Source organism: Protomyctophum bolini (genome assembly GCF_963924005.1).
Source record: "Protomyctophum bolini genome assembly, chromosome: 17".
NCBI classification, from domain to species: domain Eukaryota; kingdom Metazoa; phylum Chordata; class Actinopteri; order Myctophiformes; family Myctophidae; genus Protomyctophum; species Protomyctophum bolini.
Genome location: NC_137878.1, coordinates 25,835,402 through 25,862,655, shown reverse-complemented (window position 1 = coordinate 25,862,655; position 27,254 = coordinate 25,835,402). Strand labels below are relative to the sequence as shown.

Below are 27,254 nucleotides of genomic sequence, written 5' to 3'. Positions count from 1 at the left end.
AGGATGCCCAATCTGATGTGTATATTTGGCTATGGACCCCTATTTGAAAAGATTTGTCCATGTTTTGTAAATGGTCAAAAAGTCAAATAGGGCTTACGTATTTCATATGTTTCCCTCAATTTATTGGGGACCCCCCTGGGCCGTGGAACCCCCTCAAGGACCCCTGGGGGTCCCTGGAGTGGACCCTTAAGGCTCATACATGCTCCAGTTTTTGGTGATAGGTTATCAGCTTATCACCTAAATCGGTGATAAGAGTTGAGGCCATCATACTCGTGGTGATGACTCCCTGTGGTTTACCCAACTTCTAGACCAATCAGTGAACGGGGTGATAGCTCCAGAGTGAAAAGACTTGTTTGATAGTAAAAACAGAGAGATGGGTCTGTGTCCGCGGTAATAGCTGATCATCACCGCGACTGACGTAATGGTGTAGTTTTCCAACCCTTTAAAAACTACACCGCGGTGATAAGCGATCACCAAAAACTGGTGAGTATGTATGAGCCTTGACTCTGTGAGAGCCAGTTCTATCTCAGACTCGTGGGCAGCGGTGGCCGAACGGTTTGCGGAGCGGTCTTGTTATCGGAAAGGTCGCTTGTTCGTATCCCCGGACCGGCACGTTAAAATTACCACCGCTGAAGTGTCCTTGAGCAAGGCATTTGAACCCCTACCATGAAATGTTCTATGAGCAGGGCCTGGCTGTAAACGAGTTATTGAGCTTAGTCCAGTTACCCTGGGTGAACATAGTAACTTTGCTTTGCTTTGCGTTCTTCCTGCCAGCATGACCTATTATTCTGAGGACAAAATAAGTACACGCACAGTCTGTGGAATAAAAATGTCTTCAAGGCAGAAGAACGATTCTGTTGATCTGAAATGTCAGGGTCAGACCTACCTAGCTCATCAGAGTAAATGCAGCTTCTTTCTGCAACTAACTGGTAGAATAGAACCACATGCTGCTTAATTATTGCACTCTGTTGTACCTTTTGATCCCTGCAGGTCTGGAGCACCTGGTGGAATGCAGCTGTGAGGAGCAGACTGATAGACTCGTATATCTCTGCACCATCTGCAAACTCACTCTAACCGACCACAAGATCATCTGCCATCTCCTCAGCTTTCATCACATCCGCTGCTACATTGTAATTTGCTGACTCGCACTGTTGCATGAAATGGAAACGCTCCAGTCAGCATGCTCAATATATAGTTTTATAGTATTGGATGATAATTATCAGCCTAATTTATTATGTATCACGTCTATAACAATGGTGTAGGTGTAGCCTCCCTGTTTGACACAGCAGAGTTGGATTTAGCCTTGCGTAGCCGCTGCCAGCCTTCATCTGCTTTTGCAATGTATTGCCCCAGGCAGATTAAGTCTGGCCCGTCTCAATTGTGGGAGGACTTCACGGCGAAATGGTGATGGCCAACCAGATAACCAACAAGGGCCCAGTATTCCAATATGGGTCGGTACATTGCGGAGAAAATAAAAATAAAAATCTAACACTGAGAGTGGACAGATTAATATCCACCCAGTGATATTAGTATCGCTATGCGAGGCTAGGTTGGATTGGGTGGTATATTGTGTGTCCTTATGTCCATGAGGTGTGCTTGTACGTCAAGCTGCCTCACACTATGGAAACGGCAGACGCAGTCAGTAGGCTCCTGACTTACAGATTTACACAACTGATAATGTCAGCACCCCCCTCTCTCTCCAGCTCTTTAGTAAACAAAGTGAATGCAATGTCCGAGCGGGATGACCCTGTTAGGCTACTGAACAAACACTCTTTAGCAATGAGTACTATCAGTATCAGAATATACCTGTAGAGCTACAGTACAGAGAGTAAAACCTTTTAAAAACAGAAGTAAAACATTAAACGGAAGAGTGAAATTATAAACGTTATTAAGAAATTCTAAAATACTAAATACTGTCTGTAACTGGATACCTCAGTACCTCTGTATGGGCCGCATGGCTCGGCTACTAAATGGCTTTGTGTCACCTAAAATAACTGTTGGATGATTGTTTATACTTGGTTAACATTGTGGAACTTTAGAAACACATGGGCAAGAAATACCACAAGAAGGGGAAGTACGAATCTACAAAAGTTGACTACTATCCAAGATGGAAATAGCAAGACATACCATCTCCGTTTTACTCTGTATCCCTGTATCGGATTCCTTTTAGGAATCCATTCTTTAGCTCATTCTTTAGTTCACTGAACTAAATATTGGACCCGATCGCCAAACAATATTCCCAAGATTTTTTACAATTGCATTTTTTTCCCTTCAGACAAATCAGGACAAATTCTAAGTTGACTTGAGTGTTGTTTGTGTTTCCCAGAATGCATGGCATCCCTCTACTCTGATGACACACAGCTTCTATAGAGAAAACCGTAGGTTTCACAGCATGATGCAGGATTTAGCGAAACAGATGGAAGAAATCCATGGAACGACCATCACTGATATGAAGGTAATGAAGTGCAGTACACTCCAGAACAGGGTTTCTCCCATGTAGATATTTTTGGTGAAGGGATTTGATTAATGTTCCCCCCAGAATAGGAGATTATATCCTAAATGGAGATTGATATCCTCTCATACTTTCCTCATGACATACTGTATCTTACGGGAAAAGATTTGCATATTTACGTACTATAATATGAAATAAATATCAGGTTCTATAAAAACAATGTAATTCAGGGGGTGCCGTGGATGAAAATGTTACTTACAGGGGTATCCTGAGATGACAAGGTTTGAGAACCACTGCTCTAGAAGTAAACTATCATTAGAACACATTTCCTAAGATGCTCTATTGGTGTCTCATATAGTTTTAATAATTGTAAGACCTTCTGTTATAGAAAGTGACCTTGGAGCCTGCTTTCTTCTCATCAGTGGAAAGGTCTGCCTACGTAGAGGGTACGTTTTTATTGTCTCCGCCGTGTGTGCGTTGTGCGTGCGTGCGCCACGCCTTCGGAACCGTTGGACCCATCAGCGTGAAATTGTACACGCATAGTCATTGGAGGCCAAATTCAAACCTGCTCCAAATGTCTCATTATTGGCCTGTTATAGTGCCACCAGAAGGACGATAAAGAAAATTATAATGTGATAAAGACGGACTGTCATATTTCCATATTCCATCCTGATTGGCTAGTATGAGTGGCCCGTTTTAAACAAATGCCTCAAATCATGCATGCAGAGTCCCGATTGCCCTGAAACTTTGCACTTTTGGCCAAGGAAGAAATGCCACCCTGCAATTTTCTAAATCTGCCTCATGGTGGTGCTATAAGAGGCAGATTTCCAATTGGCTTATAATTTATAATTCAATATTTTAAAAGCCCATTTAAATACAGTTCAATTACAAATAAGGCAACGCTAATATAAAATGGAAATTGATTGATTGAAACCTTTATTTATTCTCGAAAGGAGCATTGAGGTTCCCCCTCATTTGCAATGCTGACGAGATCACATGTATAAAAAACAATTTCGACAGATATAAAACACAAAACAAATCTACAAGTAAGTAAGTTAAAAACAGTTACATATTGAGGTAGGGAGGTCTAAAAGCAGGTTATTAAATTGTCCGTAGGATATTGGGGTATTCATTTTCAGTGTTCCATCAAAGCAGATTTTCCCAGTTCAGACTGCACATATTATGGGACCTCTAGTGTAAGCCAGTTCAGACTGCAGAGATGGGACCTCTAGTGTAAGACATTCACTTGAACGTGTCTGACGAGTATTTCTTTCCCAGTTTAGCAGCAACGTGATGTAGGGTGGTAACTTCCCATCAATAGCTTCAAAAATAAACTGATGCCAGTGCCTGGATCTCCCCTCAGAGAGGGAAGACCAACCTACCCTGTCATAGCAGGCGATTCACCCGTTATCACTGTATTAAATATATAAAATCAACCGTTATCAGGACGTTGAGTCGGGTCTGGTGGCCTTCGCAACGTGGCTCAAGGCCACCAGACACGGCACGCCTTCGTCATTGACATAATTGTCCCAAAAAGCAAACGCTCCCATAGTTTCTCTTCCGGATTTCCCAGTTTGTTGATTATCACATACTGGGGGTATTTCTAAGGTTCTGATTACGAACATTTTCTGAATGGGGTGGTCATAGAATAGGGTACAATGGTGAATATATGGGAATAGAATTATAGTAAAGCTTACATGTCTTACATATAGTAAAGCTTATATGTCTGTAGATGTCTATTGTCCAGATAAAGGTTTAATTGTATACTTATTGCTTGACTGACAATCTTTAGCCTTGAAGAAGCTGGAAGACTGGAGGACGGAACGCAAGGAGAGCAGCTTGATAACTACCATCACACCAGGAGACAAGCTGGGTAAATATTAGGGTTTGTCTCATGTGTTCCATGTCATGTTTAAGGCTCAGATTATTATTATTATTGTTTATACTTTTGTGGCCTACTGGGTTGGGATTGCATGCAACGGAATCCAAAGGAAAGTATGCACATCTCTAAAAAACGTCCAGGTGCTGAACAAAAAATATACGTACAGGAGAAGGAGAAAATGTCTGCACACTGTTGAGTAGCTCCCACAGGAAAATGTTACTCTTAAAGGAATGGGATGCAGGCCCCACCATGGCTTTGCAATAGAGGGTATGCGTGTTATGTTATCATACCTGGAAGTTATGCGGGAACGCCTGCCGAGTGGCAAAAACTACTTACTGGCCTGAACAGCCCATACATCCGAACAGAAAAGTCCTATCTGATTGCATTAAACGACATTAAACTCACCTTGCCACTAGATTTTGCCACTCACTTTACGCATGTGCATTTACAATTTAGGCATTTAGCAGATGCTCTTAATCCAGAGCGATTTACATTAAGCAAGAACAAAAAGCATGGCAATACATCACATACTGTACATAAAAAGTAGTTGTCATGAAACATGCGTAAGCTAAGAACATAACCTCTATACCAGTGTGAAATCCATGCCTCTTTTTTCAGCTGGTTGAATGCCGCAAATGTGTGTGTCTTATTAGTCAACGTATAGCCCGCCCCATGTGCTGTGTGGATAATCATTGGATAGAACTCCATAGTGCGTGTGTCTTATTCAGTATTTAAGTCTGACGATGTTTTGTACAAGTGTCCATGACAACAAAAATATATGATGTGGAGACGATAAAGACTATTATTATCATAATAATGATACCGAATATTACCAAAATATCGGTAAAATATTTCGGGGGCATATTTAGAATGTGTGCAGGGCCTGCAGGCTTGAGTATGTTGAATCTAGTTTGCATTAATGAGGATTTAGTTGACACAATAAAATAAAATGGCGAATGGCGGGTAGAGAGAGAGATGAACATCTAGGGAGGTTGAAGATGAGGTGTGCTGAGGAATTCTGCATCAGCAAGGGAGTATGCATTGCTGTCTTATTATTATTATTATATCTCTGTGAGCCCGATGGATGTAAAGATGGCTTGTGCTGATTATTAAATATTATGCAATGATGAGAAGACGAGGGCAAAGAGCAACAGATAACCAAGTGATATTTGGAATATTTTTCTTTTCTTTTTTGTTACACAGTATATATTTTTTCAATGTTGCTTGCCTTTTCAGTTCCTGTTGCTGACAAGACGACAACCACCGTTGCCTCTAAAGAGCCAGTGTCCGGTAAAGAAAGTAAAGTTGCTACAGAGAAGAAAGTGTCAACGGAGTGCCCTGACACTGAGACGGGTGAGAACCATTGAGACGAAACGTTTTGTGAGGTGCAATTGATGAGATGCATCCGGCCTTTTACCACTTTTTCTCCCCAATTAGGTCATGATTCCCCTAATCTGAGTTCCCATAAGTTTTATTTGATTCCCCACACATTTCTACCTTGGACATTGTCCTCGGAAAATGAGGACATTTTAAAGAAATTGGCTGAGTGAATTTAGAAGTTATCAGACCTGACTGGGCCTGGGAGACGGGAGGGAGAATGTCATCAAAATGACCCTTGGCCAGGGTACGTTGGAAATAGATGGACAGATGTCCTGTGTTAGCTCATCTACTGTAAGTCTGGAGGAAGCGGTGTAGGGCTTGATTGTGTCCTGAAGGACACAGCCATGCCCTTGATTGCTGGGAAGGGTTTGAATTAGATTCAGGCAGTAACCGGAATCCAGTGAAAAAAGGCGGGTAGAGAGAGAGATGAACATCTAGGGAGGTTGAAGATGAGGTGTGCTGAGGAATTCTGGATCAGCAAGGGAGTATGCATTGCTGTCTTTTAAATGGTAAATTCACCCATTCACACACACATTCATACACCGATGGAGGCGGAAACCATGCAGGGCACTAGCCAGCACATCAGGAGCAATTAGGGGTTCAGTGTCTTGCTCAAGGACACTTCGACACGTTATATATACGTTATATATTTTCTTTTCAATGTTGCTTGCCTTTTCCGTTCCTGTCCCCGACACGATAACCACCAGCAACGCCTCTAAAGAGCCAGTGTCCGGTAAAGAAAGTAAAGTTGCTACAGAGAAGAAAGTGTCAACAGAGTGCCCTGACACTGAGACGGGTGAGTTTTTGGGAGTGGGAGGTACCAAAACACAATTGATGAGATGCATCCGGCTTTGTAATTAAAGCTTCCATGCTTCATTGATTGCACACGCATACGTACTGTACATGAACATTTATTTAAATGTTGGGGGTCTTTTTACCACTTCTCCCCAATTTAGTCATGATTCCCCCCACACATTTCTGTGTTGTCACTGCTGTTACTATCCAACGTATAGTAACGCAGAGTAACGCATCTTGGGTGACCAAAATACGTAACTGTGTTCCACCTCAGCAATCCAGCTCCAAGAGGTTTAGCATTTTGAAAAGAAGATAGCCCAAAAATGTAATCCATGTACTGTAACTCGAGAACCGTTCGCCCCACGGACAAATTCGACACACACGTTCCACACCCCCAGTGTCGGACCCACGGTTGTCCAGACCCACCACAAAAGGCCTCTGCCCGGGCTCTTGACAGGGCCCCTGCCCAGGGTCCATATAGGGTTGCTGGCCTGCCCTGTTCTGACATGTCACATCACAACACTCCATATTTGGGCATGCCTGGCGCAGAACCATATTTGGGCATGCCTGGCGCAGAACTCCATATATAGGAATAACCGGCTGCAGAGAGAGATATCCAGAAATCTCCATATATGGGCATAAATGGGACACAGACAGATGTGTGGATGGGTACTCTGACACGGGTACAACGGGTATTTCATAGCCGGGTGGGGCATGGATCTCCAAATTCCATCGTTATCGACTCGGTGCTCTACAGCCGGGCACCGGTCTATAGTTATGGCAAAATGGCCGTCATGTGAATATTGTGAATTGAGTGAAAAATGCAGGCCGAGTTCAGGTTTTCAATCTGAAATGACACGTCGGCTGGACTCGACTGTTTAGTCGAATATAGGGGCTTTCCTACTGTAGATGGCAGGCCTTTGAACAGGGAATATAGGGGCTTTCCTACTGTAGATGACAGGCCCTTGAACAGGGAATATAGGGGCTTTCCTACTGTAGATGGCAGGCCCTTGAACAGGGAGAATATAGGGGCTTTCCTACTGTAGATGGCAGGCCCTTGAACAGGGAATATAGGGGCTTTCCTACTGTAGATGACAGGCCCTTGAACAGGGAATATAGGGGCTTTCCTACTGTAGATGACAGGCCCTTGAACAGGGAATATAGGGGCTTTCCTACTGTAGTTGGCAGGCCCTTGAACAGGGAATATAGGGGCTTTCCTACTGTAGATGACAGGCCCTTGAACAGGGAGAATATAGGGGCTTTCCTACTGTAGTTGGCAGGCCCTTGAACAGGGAATATAGGGGCTTTCCTACTGTAGATGACAGGCCCTTGAACAGGGAATATAGGGGCTTTCCTACTGTAGATGGCAGGCCCTTGGACAGGGAGAATACAGGGGCTTTCCTACTGTAGATGGCAGGCCCTTGAACAGGGAGAATATAGGGGCTTTCCTACTGTAGATGGCAGGCCCTTGAACAGGGAGCAAGAAACAAGGGAGCAGGACCCATCGCATGCAGAAAATGTACTGTACTAGAATTGTTGCGAGCCTCCGCCGCGCTCAAGTTTAACGCCAAAAAAGTTAATAGGAAAGAAATGGTGTTACATAAAACACTGTGACCCATGAAATTAAGTAATGGCAGTCCGGCTTCCCATCATGCACTTGTAACCCAACAAGCCAATCGGACGAAGGAATTTGCCGTGTAATATTGGCGAAAAAAAGTAAATAAAAATATGCAAGCACATTGGAGGTAGTGAAATATGCTTACATTGATGCCAGAGCACAGTCCAATGTCGCGCGAGGGGCTTGGAGGCACGCAGAGCGCCCTCACGTTTGGATATAGAAGTGGGAGCAGTCAGTGTTGACCTAGTGCAATGCTACGGAATATGGGGACGTGGAAATGGTGTGAATGTATTTATGATGTAATATCACTGCCATTCTAGGGATAGCGGTGAAGGAGCTCTTCGTGAACTCTGAGAAAAGTGTAGTAGCAAGGTATGGGTGGAGCCGAGAGTCGTTGGCAGTTGCCCAGTATGGGTCATATTCAGACCGCAGCCATCTTGCAGATGATTTGATTGGCTGAGCAAAGTATATATTGAGGATAAAAAGTGAAGACAGAAAAGTGAAGACGGAAAAGTGACACCTTTATTGCTGTAATTCATATTATAAGAAATTACGTTGACTGCCGATGTTTTTGTTTACAGTTACCTTTGAGGCGTCAAAGCGTCGTAATTCTACCTCCTTATGATGATTATCCAGCTGAAAATAGTCCCATTGTTTGTTCCCCAGTCGACACATAACTCACTTCCTCGATGCGATCAACAGAGGCTAGCCAGCCAAGATTGTCCCTCGCACCCTCGTTCACTTTGCATTGGACTCAGTTTCCCAGAAGCCCTTGCAAGCTGGCGATACGTTGATTTCCGGTTATGTCATCATAAAGCGTCGGCCTCGTCACCAGGTCCACGACAAAGCCGGTATGAAGATGGCGTTTGTACAGGAGGTGTCAAAAGGCCGAGTGAGTTAGGGGCCTTAAGAATTATAGAGAATTACGGAAGTGGCAAAAACAGCCACTACGCTGTTTTGCCACAGACACTATGATGATTGATGAGTCAAGCAAAGAAAATTGCTTTTCTTTTGTTTGTTGGTTACAGTAACAAATCAAATGAGATTCTAAACGTGATGCAAGGCTCGGCCAATCTGTGAATCCGATGGGTTTGGTTGGCCAATCAGGGAGTTAAGGGAGGACCTGCTTCTGGGAGGCCGGTGGACCACGGGCAGGTCACTTGTCAACAATACCATCACTGGTTGGTTTATTGTGTTTTCAGAACGTCGTTGTTTAATGGTTGCTAGTCATTCAACACTCATCTCACGTTGATACTGATAGTATGTATGCTAATGGTTGTGTGAAAGTGAAACCTCCAGTAATGAGGTGTCCTCCCAATGGAAGAACAACTATGAAGAGAGCTACCTCTAATGTTAAAATAAACCTCGTATTGTTAAAATAAAATATAGTATTTACATAACTTGATTGTTTACTGTAGCCTATTGTGACTGACTTAAAAAAACAGTTTTAAAAGTTTTCAACTGGGAAAGGAAACGTTTCAAGCAAGTAGAAAGTAAAAAATACGTTAAAATAAACAGTAATACAAAATGTAGGCCTACAATATATTTTGGGGGGCAAGTGGCCATGAGCTGAGGGCAAGTGGAACATGACCCTTACTTGCCCGACGGGCAAGTGCCTCTGAGACCTTAGTGTCAACCCCTGATATATCGTAAATCAATTAGAATTGATTAAAACTGGTGAGAATCTAAATTAATTGCACAATAAATCGCAATTTGAATCGTGATGCAAACACCAGAAGGCACGTAAAAAAAGAGAACTAAATACAGGATCTGAAGAGAATTGAAAAAATTAATTATTTCGTTATTTGCTAGCGGAGGGACTTTTATTTGCACACATCAGAGATCACGGAGGTTCCCATAGGAATTAATGGACGAAATGGAATTGCGGACATCACGCAGAGTTCAGAGGAAACAAGGCATAAGTCACCTGCGCGAGACTCTGGCCATGTTTACACAGTAACAATCAGAGCAGAAAGCGTGCCGCTGCGTTATCACTTTTAATCCTGTGCTCACGCGGAGACGCAACAGTGATTGAAAACCAGGCTTGTTGAAGCCTAGTCCGTACAGACTGGTTTATTCCATCCCACTAAAGCCAAACGAGGCTGAGAAGGGGCGGATTTGTCAAGCCAGGATCATACACCCTGGCTGAATGCACGTGCATGTTTTTCCTCAGTAGACCATGCAGTGGAGCATAATTATTATTATATATAATCTATGCTTTATTAATGTTGCATTTGGAATCAAATAAGCTAAAACAAAGCTTTGAAACTTGAGATATGAGGTTTCTTGTGGACAGAGTGGAACAGAGAAACAGAGAAAGGGTTGGGAGGGGGCAGGACCCTGCAGGCCTGCACACACACACACAGTCTGCACCCTGTCTGTTGCTCTCAAATGGGTTTTTAACGATCCTGTGAATTGTAGTTTAATCACACACACACACACACACACACACACACACACACACACACACACACACACACACACACACACACACACACACACACACAGATGGAGAGAGGTAAACATACTACTGTTTGCTCAGTAAAATCCTTTTTTTATGGGGTAATATTGTATGGTCTTGATTATAATTATTATACTTGATATTTATCCTTGTATCCAGAAATCAGAATCAAGTTTATTGTCATTGTTCAATGAAGTACAACGAAATTGCGACGTGCACGGGCCGCAGCAACATGGGTCGCACCGCCCCAAACTTCTCTTTACATCAGAAGAAGAGAAAAAGGAAAGGGGAAGGCAGAGTGTTTGTCTTCACCATGAGCCGACTTTTCCAGATTATGGCGAGAGAAAGATTTTTAATCATCCTCTCTTTTGTCGAATTTAGCCCACAGTAAAATTCCCTGTATTGCAGTCTGACGTTCCAAGCTGATTTCCAATCTCTGCTCCAGGCCATTGAGTCTTTCAGAAAGTCTTTGCATGTTGTTGTCCATCTTCCGATTAAGCTCAGCCATAGCCACAGACAGGTTCCCCGTCACTTTGCACAGTTCGTTTACCACGGTGAGCAGCTTGGGAGCATTTTCGACATATTCAGTGTATAATTATAATCTTTTGAAAGTACTTGCAGTAAAAATGCATGGACAGTAGAGGGAGGCTGAGAGTTCTATTTATTTATATGGCGATGTCATCTCACACACGTGACCACTGTAGGTGTGTGTGTTGGAGACAGACCGATGCCTCATGTGTCATGTGAAGCCTGACACGTGAACATGTGAATGATGTCATCCCTGAATCTGGTCTGAACTATAAACCGAGCCTTCTGCGGCTGGCCGATTGTATATAAGACGTCCTCCGGAAATCGGACGGGACTTGGGGCTTTGCGGGTGTAGTAAATTGCCCAAACTTATACACGTAGGTACTCAAATTATGCATGCAGCTGCCTAAATGGAGACCCACCGTCCAGTGCCACCCTCAGAGGGAGAACAGAATTTAGTATCATGTCTCTTAAGATGTTTCTGTTCCCAATAAGTCATAAATACACATATAGAAACACATCAATGTAATGAGTTGTTGTGCAGATGTAGGTTTACATATATAATTTTTAAAAGTAAGGCCATGTTCTTAAGACGTGGCTTGGCTTTGAGTGGTCAATATTGCGGGACCCAGAGTTAACAGGTCAAAGGGGTCATACGGTTCCCAGACTTGGCATCTCACTGCCATTGTCTGTTCTTTTATACTATTGAAATGGATTATTCACACATCATATTGGCGAGAAACACACACACACACACACACACACACACACACACACACACACACACACACACACACACACACACTTTCAGTCATTCACTCACTCACATGCACACACGCACATGGTTCACATGCATTTAGTGCATGTGAATAGACACTCCATAAAATAGGCACCTCGTGTTAGTTGGACCTCACTTCTCAGAGAATATTTTCCTGTATAGTCATGATTGTGGCAAGCTCATTGGTGTTCTTGAAATAAACTCTAAATTAGAAATTAGAAAAAAAAGACTGATGTGATTGGAGGGGGCCGTGCATGAGCACAGCCGGGGTTTCACTGGACTTGGTGAGGTTGGGCCGTGCACAGAGTTTTTATGGCGAGAGCTGAAGTCAATGAATTCCCTAAGTCGTAACGGTGAATGTCTGCTGCAAACCTATGTTGGTTATACAGTCTAGTCTGGGGGGACCGCACCCTTTGGTCCACAAAAAGACCAGCTGGAACGGACTACTTGGATTCTTCATATGGCCGCAACATGTATAAGTAATGTGTGGGTGGTGCGTTTGAGGCTGGTTGTTTATTAGTTTTTATATGTTTTTAGCCACTTCATTTATACTGTGCAATGAACTGGTGTAGCAGGCGATGGTTGAGTGCATGTGACGTCCGCAAGCCTATTATTGTGTTTTGGGTGATAATGGGGACGCGGAGTGCGTCTTGATGGTGCCGGTTATGGAGGATAATCGGGGAGATTCCGTCCTGTATATTGTGTAATAGGTCGCTACTCATTACCTTTGGGGCGGCGAGCGGTGACATTATTGTATTTTCAAGTGTCAAAACTAAATATGAAGGCCTCAAGCCTCTTAACGGGCATGGTGGTGATAAAGGGGAGCAGATCAGGTGCGGTGGTCTGGAAGATTGTTAATGGAAATGTGTACCTACAGTATGTAATGTTTTAGTGCAGACTAATAAAAAGATTGACTGCTTAATGAACAGTAAAGACATCAGGATTGGTTAAACCTGGCCTGGTTCGGACTGTGCTGTACTCTGTCTGGTTTTTCATTTATCTCGAGAACTTCAAACTCGGCCATGTGTGTCGCTGAAGACCAGAGAGAGTGCCCTGTGCCCGGGCATCAAGTTGGTCGGATAACTGGTTGTCCAGAACCACTGATCGACCGATATGCCCATGTACTGTGAAGGCATGACGATTATGTCAGGGATCTACTGTACATTCAGTATACTGTATGGACAAGGACAGCCTTAATAACTCATTTACCACCAACATTACCATCTAGGGGCTGAAAAGGAACTCACGGATTGCCACCCGTTGACTTCAACGTTAGAGTGTCTTAGTTTGAAAGGTGTTTTTGCCAGAAACTGCGAGTCAGGAAGTGAAAAAGCGATATGTCACGCAAATGTTATTTTATTCACCCAAAACATACATTTTGTAACCGAGGATCATATCGTATAGACTGAGGAATGAGCCGCAAATCTCTCTAGGTCGTCCTCAGACGAACCTTCCATCGTTGCTTCCAGTCTACCGTCGCATAGAAGAAGCTGAGTTTGATTTGTTGGGGGAGGTTGGAGTTCCATACACTGGCCATGCCATTCAGGGACCTCCATGCAAGTGCCTTCCTCACTTTTAGATCTTGCTCTGTTGAGTTGAACCATGAGCCCATGGATACTTGAAGTCCTTGACTTCCTTCAGAGCAGACATTGCCTCCTGTTGTTGTGGGAGGTGGATGTTCCGTTTGGATGTTATAGATAGATAGATAGAGATAGCTTTTTATTGTCATTGTAACAGGTACAAGTACAACAAAATTATGATGTGCTGGGCGTGCACTGAGCCGCTGCGACTATGCGCGCCGCCACTGATTTCCACTCGCATCAGAAAATAAAAGAAAGGCGAGGGAGGGGGGGCAGGGTAAGGCACTGGTGGGGGGTGGGGGTATTGACAGATAGCTGATCACCTCAGTTTTCTTGGCATTCAGCCGAAGGCCAACCTTGGCACACTCCACTTTGCTCAAGAGCTCCTGTGCTTGCTCCATGTGGTTGGAGAGCAGGCTGATGTCATCCACATAGTCTAGGTTTGTCACTCAGGACTACTGCAGGGTGTCTTCTTGACCTCCTTGGTGTAAGAGTGAGGCCAAGATCCTGCTCTCGTCCACTGATGGCCTTCCTGAGCACGTAGTCCAGTTTTTATTTTATTTATTTTCTCCTTTTTTTCTTCATTGCACTGCGTTACGAGTGAGTACAGAACACAGTTTACGGTAAAAAGTAAACGATTCAGTAGTCCACTGTCAGATTCAGTAGTACAAAAACAAATGACGGCTGTGTGGGGTGAGTTTAGTGAATGAGAAGGGGACGTTGCAGGACAACAGCAGTAGCTGCGCAGTGTACATTGATACAACGTCAAACTGGTGTTTTTCCTCATCCAGCACCACAGACCAATCAGAAGCCTCGGCTCCATTTCAACCTTCATATGTCCCGCCTACCTGTGGATAATAGGAGACTCTCCAGACTTAGCAGCGCAGTGACATTTTCAGATCCGCGGAACGCAGCGAATCAGGCTGGAACCCAAGCTGACTGTGCTCTGATTGTTTGGAAAACATCTTTGAGAAATGACAGAGTTACCGTGTGGGGGTTTCCCGGGGGGTCCCCGGGAACATCCAGACCCCCAGGAATGCGCCCAGGGAGCCTCCGGCCCAATATATTCAGGATTTGACCGTTATCCAGAACCGTAGACATGGTTTGGTCTCGAGCAGTTGTGTTTATTGAAATCAAGTACATCTGAGTGAATACATGGTAGCCATACAAAGCTGTTATGTGTTCCCGGGGAGTTAGACAGCCGTTAGCTAAACATTGTCCTTTGCCAACTACATTGTTTACCAGAATTAACACCTTCTTGTCTTCTCTACCGTACCAAATAGGATGCCTTTCCCATCCCGTGGTTTCTTTCTCAACCACAACATCACCATATCAGTACATATTGAACTGGAGTCATGAACTGGAGTCAATGGGCTGTATTTTGCGTGTCTTAAGTACCAGGTCTTATTACCTAACTTGAGTAAACTAAAGACTTGGAGGCGTGATCAATGCCATTTGGCTATTCTGATTGGCCAAAGAGCATTGATCACGCCTCCAGGTCTTTAGTTTACTCAAGTTAGGTAATAAGACCTGGTACTTAAGACACGCAAAATACAGCCCATTGAGTCATGCAGCCAGTCACGTACACAGGAAAATATGATTACAGACTTGGTAATTGTAAGAGGTCAAGCAAGGCCTGTGATGTACAAGTATACAGCCTGAACACATGGATACAGTATGAGTTCATACAATGTAGATTACAGTTACAATGTAGATACAATAATCATTTATGTCATTCTGATCACGGTGTACTACATTAAGAAACCGCTGTGGGCGTTTGGATCAGAAGGCGTCAAAAGACGATCTTGGCGGTAAATTAGCATTACCGTAGTTAATAATAATGATAATAATAATTGATTTGTTTTCTTTTTATCATTTTACAGCTACTGCAGCCGTTGAGCCGCCTGGTGGTGCAATGACAGCACAGCATCCCTCCAATACAGAGTCTTCAACTACAGTCTCCAAGCTGGAAGGTGTGTGTGTGTGTGTGTGTGTGTGTGTGTGTGTGTGTGTGTGTGGGGGGGGGGCATCACTTTTAATTTGTCCTGTGTTAATATTTGCATAATCATTTGTCTTTCTTTCTTTGCATTTTGTTTTTCACAGCAAAGCATCCAGTCACGTCTTGCGTTCTGCGCTGTCAGGTAAACATGAACCCTGTTCTCACCACCATAATCATCGCCACACTGTGCTTGCTTGCCTCTTTCTATAATTCTATAAAGCAGTGGTTCCCAAACTTTTTCACGTCAAGTACCCTAATTGGCACTAATTAGCCCGCGGACCCCCATTTGAAAAGATATGCCAGGGAGTCAGGGACGCCCTTAAGAGGAGAGTTTTACAGAACACAGTCATTCTCAACGCGTTTCATTTCAAGGATCCCCAGTTCGACATGCATATTAGTCTACAGACCACCATTCAATGGCATTTCTATCTCTGGGACCTCAATTTATATTGTAAAACCAAATGGGCCCGTTAAGGTCCATTTGTACACTCTCAGAGTTACAGACCCATAAGGGTCCATTGGGTTCCAAACTTTATGAATAATTCAGAATCACGGAATGCAGCGATTCAGGCTGGAACCACAGCTATAAAGTACAATGGTAGACTACAGATGATGAATTTATGTTTGACTGTATCATTCAGGACTGCAATGTGAAATGTGAGACGCAAAGAAAATATCATTCTCACGTGAAAGGATATCTTCACAAGATGGTGAGCCATATTTTCATATTATATAATATTATTCACAAGTAATTAATTGACTTGCTCAGAAGTTACTAGTTGTGTCCCTATAAAAGGTCTGTCTGTCTGTCCACAGAAAATGAAGACAATCTTTAATACAGAAGGTACTACTACAGTATTATATACTCTTGTCTGATGTTAACCACATGTAAAGTATGTTGCATTAATGCATCTTCTTAACCCTCTGTTCTACAATCACAGGAGGTGAAGTGGAGCAAGGACAAGGTATGGTTTATTATTATTATACTTGTTCTACATGCTATCACGTGCTATCAGCGTTCGTGCGTATGTGGGGAAATGGCCGGATGTATTATGCGGGATATAGATCGGATCTGAGCACAATAGAAAACAGGCTTTCCAGTGTTAGTTAATGAAATCAACTTCATGCTGCGGCTAATCCTTTTGCCATAAGAAAATTGCATGAAGGCACATAGTGAAGCTTTTTCTACAATGAGGCAAAATGCCTTCACTCAAAAGCGCCTCAACCAACTGCAACCTCAGAACACAGAGTTTGAATGAACATGACGAATAACATAAAACAATTTTTTTATAAAACCTGCAAAAAGTATGCATACTCTAACTGAAGCTTGCTATTATCTTAGTGTTCAACATTCCTGTCTTCACTGCATTCATCAACTACATCAAGGATAAACAGCGTGCTGATCCAGTCATCGGTGAGTTGGACTGCATTATTTGTCATCTCAATATAACTTGGCGGGCCCCCAGTTATAAATGTGATTATTTTGGGGGGGTCCCCAAGCCAAATATGATTATTTTTGGGGGTCGCAGCCTGAAAAGGTTGAGAACCACTGCTTTATCACACTTGACTCTTGTCCTTCAATAATAATGAATGGAGCATTTTCTTTTGGCTAGGTCTACTTCATATTGTGATGTGTGTCAGCACCACAGCTAAGTTTGAAGCTTTTTGCATGTGCCGGATTTGCCAGAGGTTGATCTTTGCCTCCCAATTAAGAAACCATCTGGGAAGTGATCAACACATCAAACAGACTCTGGTGAGTTATTCGGTTTTGTAAATTATTTGTGGCCTAGTACGTTTTGATTTGGTTATCTAGGTGGTAAAGAGACCACATCATCACTTATTTGAGTTTAAACTTTTGCCGGAATTTGTCTGGAATTGTCAATTCCGATGGTCCTATGTTTAGCCGACGACAACGAAAATCTTAAAACGTTAATAACTCGCGATCTAAATCATCCCGTCCAATTCTAAGAAAAGATCCTGTGTTAGACGGCCCTCCGCTGTCCAGTCGCTAGTCGCCTCCCATTGTTGTCGATCGCATCGAGTGTGTTTTGGCTACATTTAGCTGCTACCGCCACATCCGGCATAACATCCGGTCCGTCGGTAAAAGTGCTCTGTTGCTATAAATCGATTGGGTGCTATCATTTAATGGTTTAAATAACCCCGGGCAATTAGAGTGTTAATGACTGACTGACCAACCTACCACGTCTGAGCAGCGACTGCTACAGAAAAGACGGAGGGCTTATTACGGCGGCTAAGCCTCCACCTGAGGCGACTAAAGCTTTCTGTTTGTACTCTCTTTGTTTCGATGTGTGCTATAGATGCACCAGAATCCTACACAGTTACCATTTGCCTGGATAAATACGGAGCGTAAGGAGGTCCTGACATCATCGGCCTGGGAGGAGGAGAACGCTCAAGGACCTGGACACATGGTGCTCCAGGTGAAATGGCAAACAATTTTTATAATTTTTTATCCCATGATTTTGTAACCCATTTTTCACCTCTGTGTCAATCATCTAATGTGATCCTGGGCTCTACACACCCTCCGCCAACCTAGTACCCATATATTGGGGAGAGCAACGGACTTGAACTCATGCTTCCTTCATGCCTGAGTGTCCAAGTTGCTCCTTTACACCTGACAGGGGGGAGTTTCCCTGGTTGGACGTAGCGCGTGGAAGGAATACGTTATTCCAACCAGTTCCTTTCCCCCCCACCAGGCGCCCCGGCTGGCCAGGGGGAGGCGGTTTATAGACCAGGATTACTGCATGTTTTTTTTTAGGGTACCTGCCCTAGGGGACACTGAGAAAAGATGCAAACTCCACACAGAAAGGGCCTTTCGCGGTGGACTTTTTTGTGTACTGTAATGTACATATACTCTGTTACAACTTACAAGTAAAAGTCCATAATTCTAAATTAGAAAAGTAGCTCATTATGCAGAATGTATAAAATGACTTAAAATCTTTTGAAAATAGCAGATCGACAAGACTCACAGATTGTAGATCAGCTATTTTCAAATGGCCGAAATGTATATAGGGCTGAAGTGGTTAATGTATGTTTCGTAATAATAAGAAATATCTACAAAGTAACTAGTAACTCAAGTTTTCAAATAATTGTAGTTTAGTAAAAGTACAATATTTGCCTCTGAGATGTAGTGGAGTAGAAGTAAAAGTGCGGAAACATGGAAATAATCCAGTAAAGTAAGAAATACCTTTTTTACTAAAGTACAATGCTTGATTTAATGTACTTACTAGTTACTTTACACCACTTTATTGCAATAAACCTGGTTATGTTACATGTTTTTCAGATAATTGACCTTCCATGCAGGGTTTTTAACATGCTCGGCAAGAGCTATCAGCATGGTGAGTACTGGCCAATCAAACATATTGGCCCACCTGAACGCACTTCCTACTTTATCCAATTGTTTATTTATTTCTTCTCCTTTTTTTCCCATTTTGAATGGCCAATATTTTTTTCTCCCCAATTTAGTCGTTATGGCAATTGATTCCTCAACACACACATATTTGTGTTGTCACTGTTGTTGTTGTAGCCTACTCCCTACGGAGCCCTCACCGGGAGGACGATTATTCCCCATAGACAGTACAAAGTATAAAGTATACAGCCTCTTCTGGCTCTGGGGCATCTGTATCTCGAGGGAAGGCAACATGGAGGCAAGCTTTCTCGAGATTCCTTGCGAAGCATAGTGGAAGAACGGAAGGGGACGTTCGGTAGGGCAATCGTAGGCGCGACTCCCTATTTCCCAGTGGCACTTGCTTTGGCAATGTAAATGGAAGATCCCGGAAAAGACGTGCTGTGATTGGCCACTAGTCACTTGAGTCACTTATCGATGGTAACACACCTGTACCAAAATGAATGCCTTGTAACAAAACAAATACGTGTTCTGGGTTTTTTCTTACAGTCTGCGAGATTCTTGATCATCAGTACTTCCAAAGTGGCTGGCTACAGGGTTAGTGATTTTAATATAGCAGTTCATTATCTAAATAATGTTTGTGTTTTATATAATTTAATTTGATTTTCTGTTTTTGTGTGCGTACGCATAGCTCCAAAGAGATTCACCACACTCGATGGGCTGCAGAGCCGCCACAAATATCCTCAGCTAGGTGAGTACCACCACATCCATAACTATAACCAATAAGACGCGCAAACGCGGGAAGCGAACGCAGCTCATACATATTTGGGTTTTTTTAAGATTTATTTTTAAGTTATTATTTTTTTAAGTTAAGTTATTTTTAAGTTAAGTTTTTAACTTAGCCATAACCATATAAGGAGTCCCCAAATAAAAAAATAATAACTTAAAAATAAATCTTAAAAAAACCCAAATATGTATGAGCTGCGTTCGCCTCCCGCGTTTGCGCGTCTTACTGGTTATTATACAGTTCATATATAATTATGACGACTTTAGGACGGTACCCGCCCCCCCGAACCTCAAATGACGTCAAATTGTAGGCTGACTTTTATTCGGCTCTAAAATAGGAGTATGAATCGGCCCTTAGTTTGACCCCTCGCGTGCTACTTAAGTTAAAGCAAATGTTTGCCTACATATACAGTAGGTTGTTATACCCCAACTTTCAGCATCTGTCACAGATTCTCCTAGGGAAACTGAATTTCAATCTTTGTGAGATGTGTTACTAGACACCTTTACAGACACATTGGTGAAGAAATGTATTGGTAAGGAATTTATTCCCAGATTGTATTAACCCATTTTGACCTGGTGCACCCTATATGTTGTTTTACTTTGAATCTGGTTGATATCTCTGTGTCTTATTGCTATACATGTATCAAGTACCAACATATATATATTTTATTTATAAGAATTTGGAGGTTTTCCGAAACCTTAGGTTATGCTTTAGAAGGCGTGTTTAGAATCGGCCTCGGGTCTATCACCTGACTAAGTGTACCCACGACCATTAAACAGCAGATTTTACGGCAGACAGACGCTTTCCAACTCTCAGCACTGATGATATCTACAACATGTCTTCTTTCCCCTGTCAGGTCTTCAGTTTCTAGTTCAGTTCAAATCTAAAGCTGGACAGTGGGACTCCTTGTGTTTACTCTGTGAGAGGTACCTGGAATCGCTTGAGTTCTGCTCACACGTGTTCAGTCTTGAACACGTCAAAAGGTTTCTGGTGAGTATTAATGGAAACAAGGTCCTGACTGGGGCCTTTTGTGTTCTAGCATAACCTTTGACTCTACCGCCTATACTGATAATAATAATTAATAATAATAATTCAATAAATAAATAATAAATAAACCTTCATTTGTGTGCCCGTGCACATGCATGTTGTAGAAAAAAGCCCACCCGGGCTCCCTGGATTCTGAACCTAAGAGAGCTCCTGACAAGTTGCTGGACATAGCAAAGCAGGCAGCGGACATCCACTTACCCAGTAGCATACAGGTAACACTCTACACATCACGTACACTCTTCTACATGTCATGAACTAGCAGAAATCTGTTTCCATTTCAACATACGATTAATCTCTGTATGTTCTATCTTACAGAAAGTGACACTGACCATCCGCATCCATGGACAAGCTACTTATAGCAATGGTGAGTGTGGTTGTGGGCAGAAGGAGAGAAAGTCATCAGATCGTTCACGTTGGTGTTTGCTTTCAAAACATTTGTTAAAAAGAAAAATGTTCTCAGCACAGCACTGACCTCCAGCTAGGTAGGAGGCACCTTGTCTATAGACAAATTCAGAGACGCAGGCAACCTTTTTCCTGTAGGCGAATATCTGCGGCGTACACAGTCGGCTCTTCTACTACATTGAATGGGAAAGTGACTGATGTTAGTCTGCTCAAACGTTACTGACACTAACGTTACAAAGATGCCCAGAACCTCGGGATGAACCTGTGTAGTTTATGGCTGCGCAGTAGTGGCAAAATTCAACTCAAATACGAGTGCCCGCCTGCATTTAGCAGTGTAATTATGGCACCCCTCAGCGGTGGTTCAGGAGCTTTTCACTGCTTCGTCTCAGCCACTACTAAATGCGCAACGAAGTTCGGACGAACACTCGTATATGACAATCCGTTTCTCTCCAGCCATAAACTACACGGGTTCATCCCGATGTTCTGGGCACCTTTGTAAAGTCAGTGTTAGTAAAAATCAGGTAAAAGAGTAACGTCTGAGCAGACTAACATCAGTCACTTTCCCATTCAATGTAGTAGAAGAGCTGATGGTGTACCCCACAGATATCTTGTCTCCGCCTACAGGAAATGTGTTGGCTGCGACCAGGGGACCCGTCTCTGAATGTGTCTATAAGAAGTTGCAGACCATGATGTCCCCATTTGACCAGTTAATCACTTCTTCCTGAACCCTTTCATCTATTCTTCTGACTACACATGCATCATGTCCTAGTATGAGTGAAAAGGGGAAGGGGATCAACGTTACGTGATTCTTTGGCCCGCAACAACCTGGATGTGTGGCTCAAAGAATATGATTATTATATCGCAGATTGTTTAGAATATTTGTCCAGTTTTCATTTTTCACAACATCGGTGGTTGTTGCAATTACCTGCACTACAATACGTCACCATATGATGCGATAATATCGACATATTATCAACATTTTTTTAACCCATAAAATGTAACAAGTTAAACGTGACTAATGATTAACTGGGTAACAGGATAAACAAGTGAAAGTGTAATTGAAGAATTTGCAGACAAAATTGGAGCTGAAACACTATAAAAGACGACTTTTGGGGCTTTTATTGATTGGGTTTGATATCGCCAATCGCCACCATCTGTTTAGCTACTGGTGGAGAACCTTTTGCTTTAGAGTTGGGACTCATTTGTGGGTCACGGTCAGTTTTATTATGGGTTCTCGATTAAAGATGTATGTACATTAATGTAATTTATGGTGGAAGTACAGTTAATGATTTAGCTGCACATATGTCTGTTTCAGCTGTCAGCGCCCTGAACAGTCAAAAGAAGATGGATGGTGGAAAGCTTTTTCCTTATTTACGAGTGAGACAGAAATTGGGTAAGTCACTTATCGAAGTTAAGTGTAGCAACAGTAAAAACTCTTGTGGTGTACTGTACTCTTGTGCGTATTTGGTCGACATCTTGCATTGTGTTTATAGCAAACTAAAAACGGTTGCTTCCCACTCAAACGCACTTGCCCGTTGGGCAACCTGAAAGAAAACTCCACGCCGAACGTTTTATTTACTTGCTGTTAGTGTCAACCCCTGACTCTTGTCTTGTATGCATTTGTTTAACCCCTGAGTATATTTTGTCAGTTGCCTGTATTAACTCTTTTTGTTCCTCAGTCCCTAAAGAAAGTCCCGAAATGACCAAGAAACCTGAGGGAGATGCTGCCACTCCACAGCCTCCAGATGTGAAGGATCTCACTCCACAGCCCGTTCCAGTGGAAAGGGAAGCAGTGCCTGAGAAGGATTCCAGTGTCCATAAACCTGATGAGAAGAAGTGTCCCACTCAGAACTCCTCTGTGGAACGTAGAGGAGATCCAGGCATCAGTGTGGACCGAGACACTCTGAAACAAAGTACAGAAGGACAAAAGACTGAAAAAGACCAAGCGACGGGGGTGGCTGTGAAGGTGACAGGGCTGAGTTCTGAGAGTCAGGAGACGACCCGGAAACGAAAGTATGATGCGGTAGAAGTGGCCGGAACAGAAAGGGGTGCGACTGGCGAGGACACAACGCCTAGGGTGTTGGGCGACGCGGATGTCGAAAAGGAGAGCAAAAAACAGAGGAGTGAAACTGCCGTCAGGCCAGAGGCGGAGTGTAAAAGGCAAAGACTCTGCGACGTGGTGGAAAGGTCGGCCCGTGAGACTTGCGAAGAAGGAGGAGTCCGAGCAGGAGACGTGAGCAGTATTAGTCAAACAGCGGAGGCTTTGAGTGACATGGCAGCAGAGACAAACACACGTGATCCATGTGTGACATGTAAAGGTTTGTATCTATCTGCTAAGTTATTTTTTTGTTCATCAGTTAGTCAGTTGGTCTTCTCTGGTGGTGGGGCTTCGTTTAAGCATCTTGTGTCTGATCAGAATTAAATCGAGGGCCTATGGTCAGTCAGTGTCCTGTCATTCTGTTAGTAGACCCCCTTTCCCCCCCTTCTCCACTAAATCTCTTTGCCCCAGAATATGTCATGGGATGCTAGCGTTCATGTGGTTAATGTTGTATAACTTTGTATTCATTGAATGCCAGATTTAAAACATTGTCTATACAGTATAGCTGCCCTTGCCAGCGATTCAGAGCGTTTTCACTAACCTTTGAAAAATTATAGAATATTATTCTCCACAACGATCCACCCACCGATCGTTTTGAAGGGAGGCTGTGCTGCTGCGATAATCTATTCCATAGTTATGGGTTGCTTGTCGCAGCTTCTTGTTTTCGCCGAAAATCACCAGAAAGCAGATCTTTTAGCATTATCCTAAACCAGCTGGAAAATGACGTTATCACGTGATTTCTGGGTGTACACTTGAATATGAATAGGGTAAGAAATCTCATCATTGGCAGGCATTGAGATAACAAGACATTTATCATAAATCATATTAAAGGATGTGTAGCTTCAATACAACCTCTTCACAGCTCAGAACATCTAAGACATTTGTCTTTTCCCACTAACCCATGTTAACCAGTCAGTCCAGGTGTTTGAACTTGTCCAATTATGTTGTGTGTGTGTGTGTTTACAGACTTGAGCCTCGTTGCTGAGGGACTTGAATCAGCTACAGACACCCTGGCTGCTTCTCAAGTGTCCAACAACATCCAGGTCAGCCCCACACATCCCCAGGGCCTTCAAACCCTTCCGTCCACATCTGACGGTCAACCCCGGCCAAGTACACTCATCTCTGCTGTCCAGGACAAGCCATTCAGTGTTCAGTCACCAACCGACAGGTGTCACCCCCAGGTCACTCCAGAGGACACCATGGACCCTGCAGTTACAAACACAGCCCTGTGGCACTACCTCAACGACACTGACAGAACGGAGCCAGTCATTGGTCAGCTTACACTCTCATTTTTGTGTTTTCTTAATGTTCTTACTAATTATTTTTCCTGTCGCAACATGCAAACATTGCTAACATAGCAACATGCCACCAGTGTTAATTTAGTTGACTAAGACTAAACGACTAAATATTTTGATATTAGTTGACTAAGACTAGACTAAGACTAAACAATGTCAGATGATTAAATAGGACTAAAAAGTAAAAATACTAAACTGCCTCCCTCCGGCCAGCCGGGGCGCCTGATGGAGGGGAAAGGAACTGGTTGGAATAACGTGTTCCTTCCACGCGCTACGTCCAACCAGGGAAACTCCTCCCTGTCAGGTGTAAAGGAGCAACTTGGACACTCAGGCATGAAGGAAGCATGAGTTCAAGTCCGTTGCTCTCCCAGGATCTCATTAGATGATTGACACAGGGGTGAAAAATGGGTTACAAAATCGTGGGATAAAGAATATATAAAATTAAAAAAAATAGGACTAAAACTAAAAGTGGTGTGTTATTCTAAGACTACATTTTCTGTCAACATCAACACTGGATCAAGGTCATGTACTGATGTAGCCAACTTATTTCTTGTCATTTGATACTAAACTGAAAACTATATTACTACTCTAAATTTGTCTGTATTGCACATTCAAACCAAACATTTATTTGACTAAAATAATAATAATAATAAAACTTTATTTGTATAGCACCTTTCATGACTTGAAATGCAGCTCAAAGTGCTTTACAGAACAATGGAGAATAAAAGAAAAGCAAGGCAACGACATTAAAAAACAAGCAGTAATGCAATACAGTGAGGACATGAATAACAGGTCTTGAGCTGAGCTTTAAAAATGTCTACAGAGGCTGCCTGACGAAGGTACAGTGGGAGCTTGTTCCATGCCGACGGCCCGTAGAAGCAAAAAGCTGCTTCCCCGTATTTTTTAGTTGCCATTTTTTTTGGCAAAGCGAGCAGGCCAGCAGTGGAAGACCTTAGGGGTCGGTTTGGGACATATTTAGGCAGGCAGTCATGTAGGTAGGAAGGTGCGAGACCATTGAGAGCTTTATAGACAAGTAAAATAATTTTAAAATCAATCCTAAAAACAACCGGAAGCCAGTGCAGTGATGCCAAAACTGGAGTAATATGTTCTCTCATCTTAGTTCTAGTTAAAACTCTGGCTGCTGCATTTTGGACAAGTTGTAATCTGTCAGTTGTTTTCTTAGGCAGTCCTGAAAAAAGTGCATTGCAGTAGTCAAGCAGAGAAAAAACAAAGGCATGGATTAGCGTTTTTGCATCGTCCAAGGACAAATAGGCTCTGATTCGTGCAATATTTCTAAGGTGAAAAAAGGCAATCTTGGTAACATGATTAATGTGTGAATTAAAATTCAATTCAGAATCAATAATAACCTCCAGGTTCTTTACTGTACTGTTACTTTCTACAGTCAGGTTACCAATTCTGCTTATTATTGATTCTTTCTGCTAAAAGACTAAAACAAAAAATATGTTGCTATTTAGTGGACTAAGACTAGACTAAGACAATTTCAGATATTTCAGTCCTAAAATGGGACTAAAAGGCCTCAGACGGCTGGCGTGGCCATTTGGCCACCGAGGCCGCTGATGCCGCCCGACAGCGTGTCCCAGGTTCCACTCCCGATCCTGACAACCTTTGCTGTGTGTCACTCCCCATCTCGCTCTCCCCATTTACTGTCAGTCTAACACTAGTCTCTACCAATAAAAGCACAGTTATCTTCTACTCTCCGTGTTGTTCACTACGTGACTGTTCTGTGTCACTGTCCTCCAGGTCTGAGCATGATGACAGAGTTCCGGTGGCCGCCGGAGGTCAACAAGCCCAGCTATTTTCGCTGTTGTTCCGGAGACCTCGTCGGTGTCCAGCACATGTCTCACATCATATCTGCCAAACACCGCTACAACTACATTGTAAGTGTGTGAGCCTGTGGTGGCAAAGGAAACCTTATGTACTAATGATTCATTTGTACTTATATACAATGGTGTTGTGTGCTGAAAATAACCATTCTAAAAGCTCATAACACTATCGAACGATGGAGTATAAATCGGTTTAAACGTGCCATGTTTGCTGTACTGTATATGTTCTACTGATGGAAACATGAGGAGGTGCTCAGGATACAGTGCATTATCTGATTATGCAATGGAGCAAAAGCATTGAGTGAGCTTTTTTGTATTTGTATTCTACTTATAAGCAGCATGTGCCGCCTTTGTTCATTGTATTCTACGGTGTGTCTGGACTTGACCCGACATAGACCTGTCCAAGAATTATGATGTTCCGTTGTTACTACATATACTTAACCCATTGATGCCTGAGGCCGAATCTGGGAACGCCTTCTAGGGCCTGACCTAAGGTTTCTGAAAACCTTCAAATTCTGATGATTTTTTTTTAAATAGTTATGTTGCTACATGTATAGCAATAGCTGATGAGACACAGAGAGCACGGCCGGCATCAAGGGTAGAACAACGTATACGTTGCACCAGGCGTCAATGGGTTAACTGTAGAGTGTGACAGTAACTGCATTTCATGCTTTCTGCATGAAGGTGGAACTCATAGCAAACACTTCGCTCATATAGTTAGAGAGACGGATTCAAACAGAACTCTGACTTAATACATGTTTGATTTTTTTGTTTTCTTTGCAGAAAAAGGTGCTTCCTCATATGGTCAAAGATTGGCCATGCAGTGTGCGAGACCTGGCCCAACAGGTGGAGAGAGATGAGGGCTGGGGAAGATTGAAGGTAATCTTTTCGTTTTTATCGTTTTTATCTTCTTAGATTAACCACCAATAAATTTGAATTTCTTT

At 42.9% G+C, this 27,254-nt stretch overlaps 1 protein-coding gene across 1 annotated transcript in view; it reads left to right on the top strand.

Moving 5' to 3' along the window:
* Positions 1-27,254, top strand: part of LOC308332164 (uncharacterized protein) — a 45,858-nt gene that overhangs the window by 6,903 nt on the left and 11,701 nt on the right. The window contains exons 11-34 of the mRNA XM_080787837.1: positions 991-1,130; positions 2,327-2,455; positions 2,841-2,898; positions 4,245-4,325; positions 5,571-5,687; positions 15,358-15,447; positions 15,578-15,615; positions 16,115-16,183; positions 16,290-16,317; positions 16,415-16,438; positions 16,816-16,887; positions 17,087-17,226; positions 17,792-17,911; positions 18,775-18,829; positions 19,387-19,434; positions 19,529-19,588; positions 20,481-20,614; positions 20,776-20,883; positions 20,987-21,035; positions 22,389-22,466; positions 22,753-23,391; positions 24,138-24,443; positions 26,228-26,364; positions 27,094-27,189. Of these exons, the coding sequence (XP_080643963.1) occupies positions 991-1,130; positions 2,327-2,455; positions 2,841-2,898; positions 4,245-4,325; positions 5,571-5,687; positions 15,358-15,447; positions 15,578-15,615; positions 16,115-16,183; positions 16,290-16,317; positions 16,415-16,438; positions 16,816-16,887; positions 17,087-17,226; positions 17,792-17,911; positions 18,775-18,829; positions 19,387-19,434; positions 19,529-19,588; positions 20,481-20,614; positions 20,776-20,883; positions 20,987-21,035; positions 22,389-22,466; positions 22,753-23,391; positions 24,138-24,443; positions 26,228-26,364; positions 27,094-27,189 (2,816 nt within the window). The remainder of the gene's footprint in view (positions 1-990; positions 1,131-2,326; positions 2,456-2,840; positions 2,899-4,244; positions 4,326-5,570; positions 5,688-15,357; positions 15,448-15,577; positions 15,616-16,114; positions 16,184-16,289; positions 16,318-16,414; positions 16,439-16,815; positions 16,888-17,086; positions 17,227-17,791; positions 17,912-18,774; positions 18,830-19,386; positions 19,435-19,528; positions 19,589-20,480; positions 20,615-20,775; positions 20,884-20,986; positions 21,036-22,388; positions 22,467-22,752; positions 23,392-24,137; positions 24,444-26,227; positions 26,365-27,093; positions 27,190-27,254) is intronic.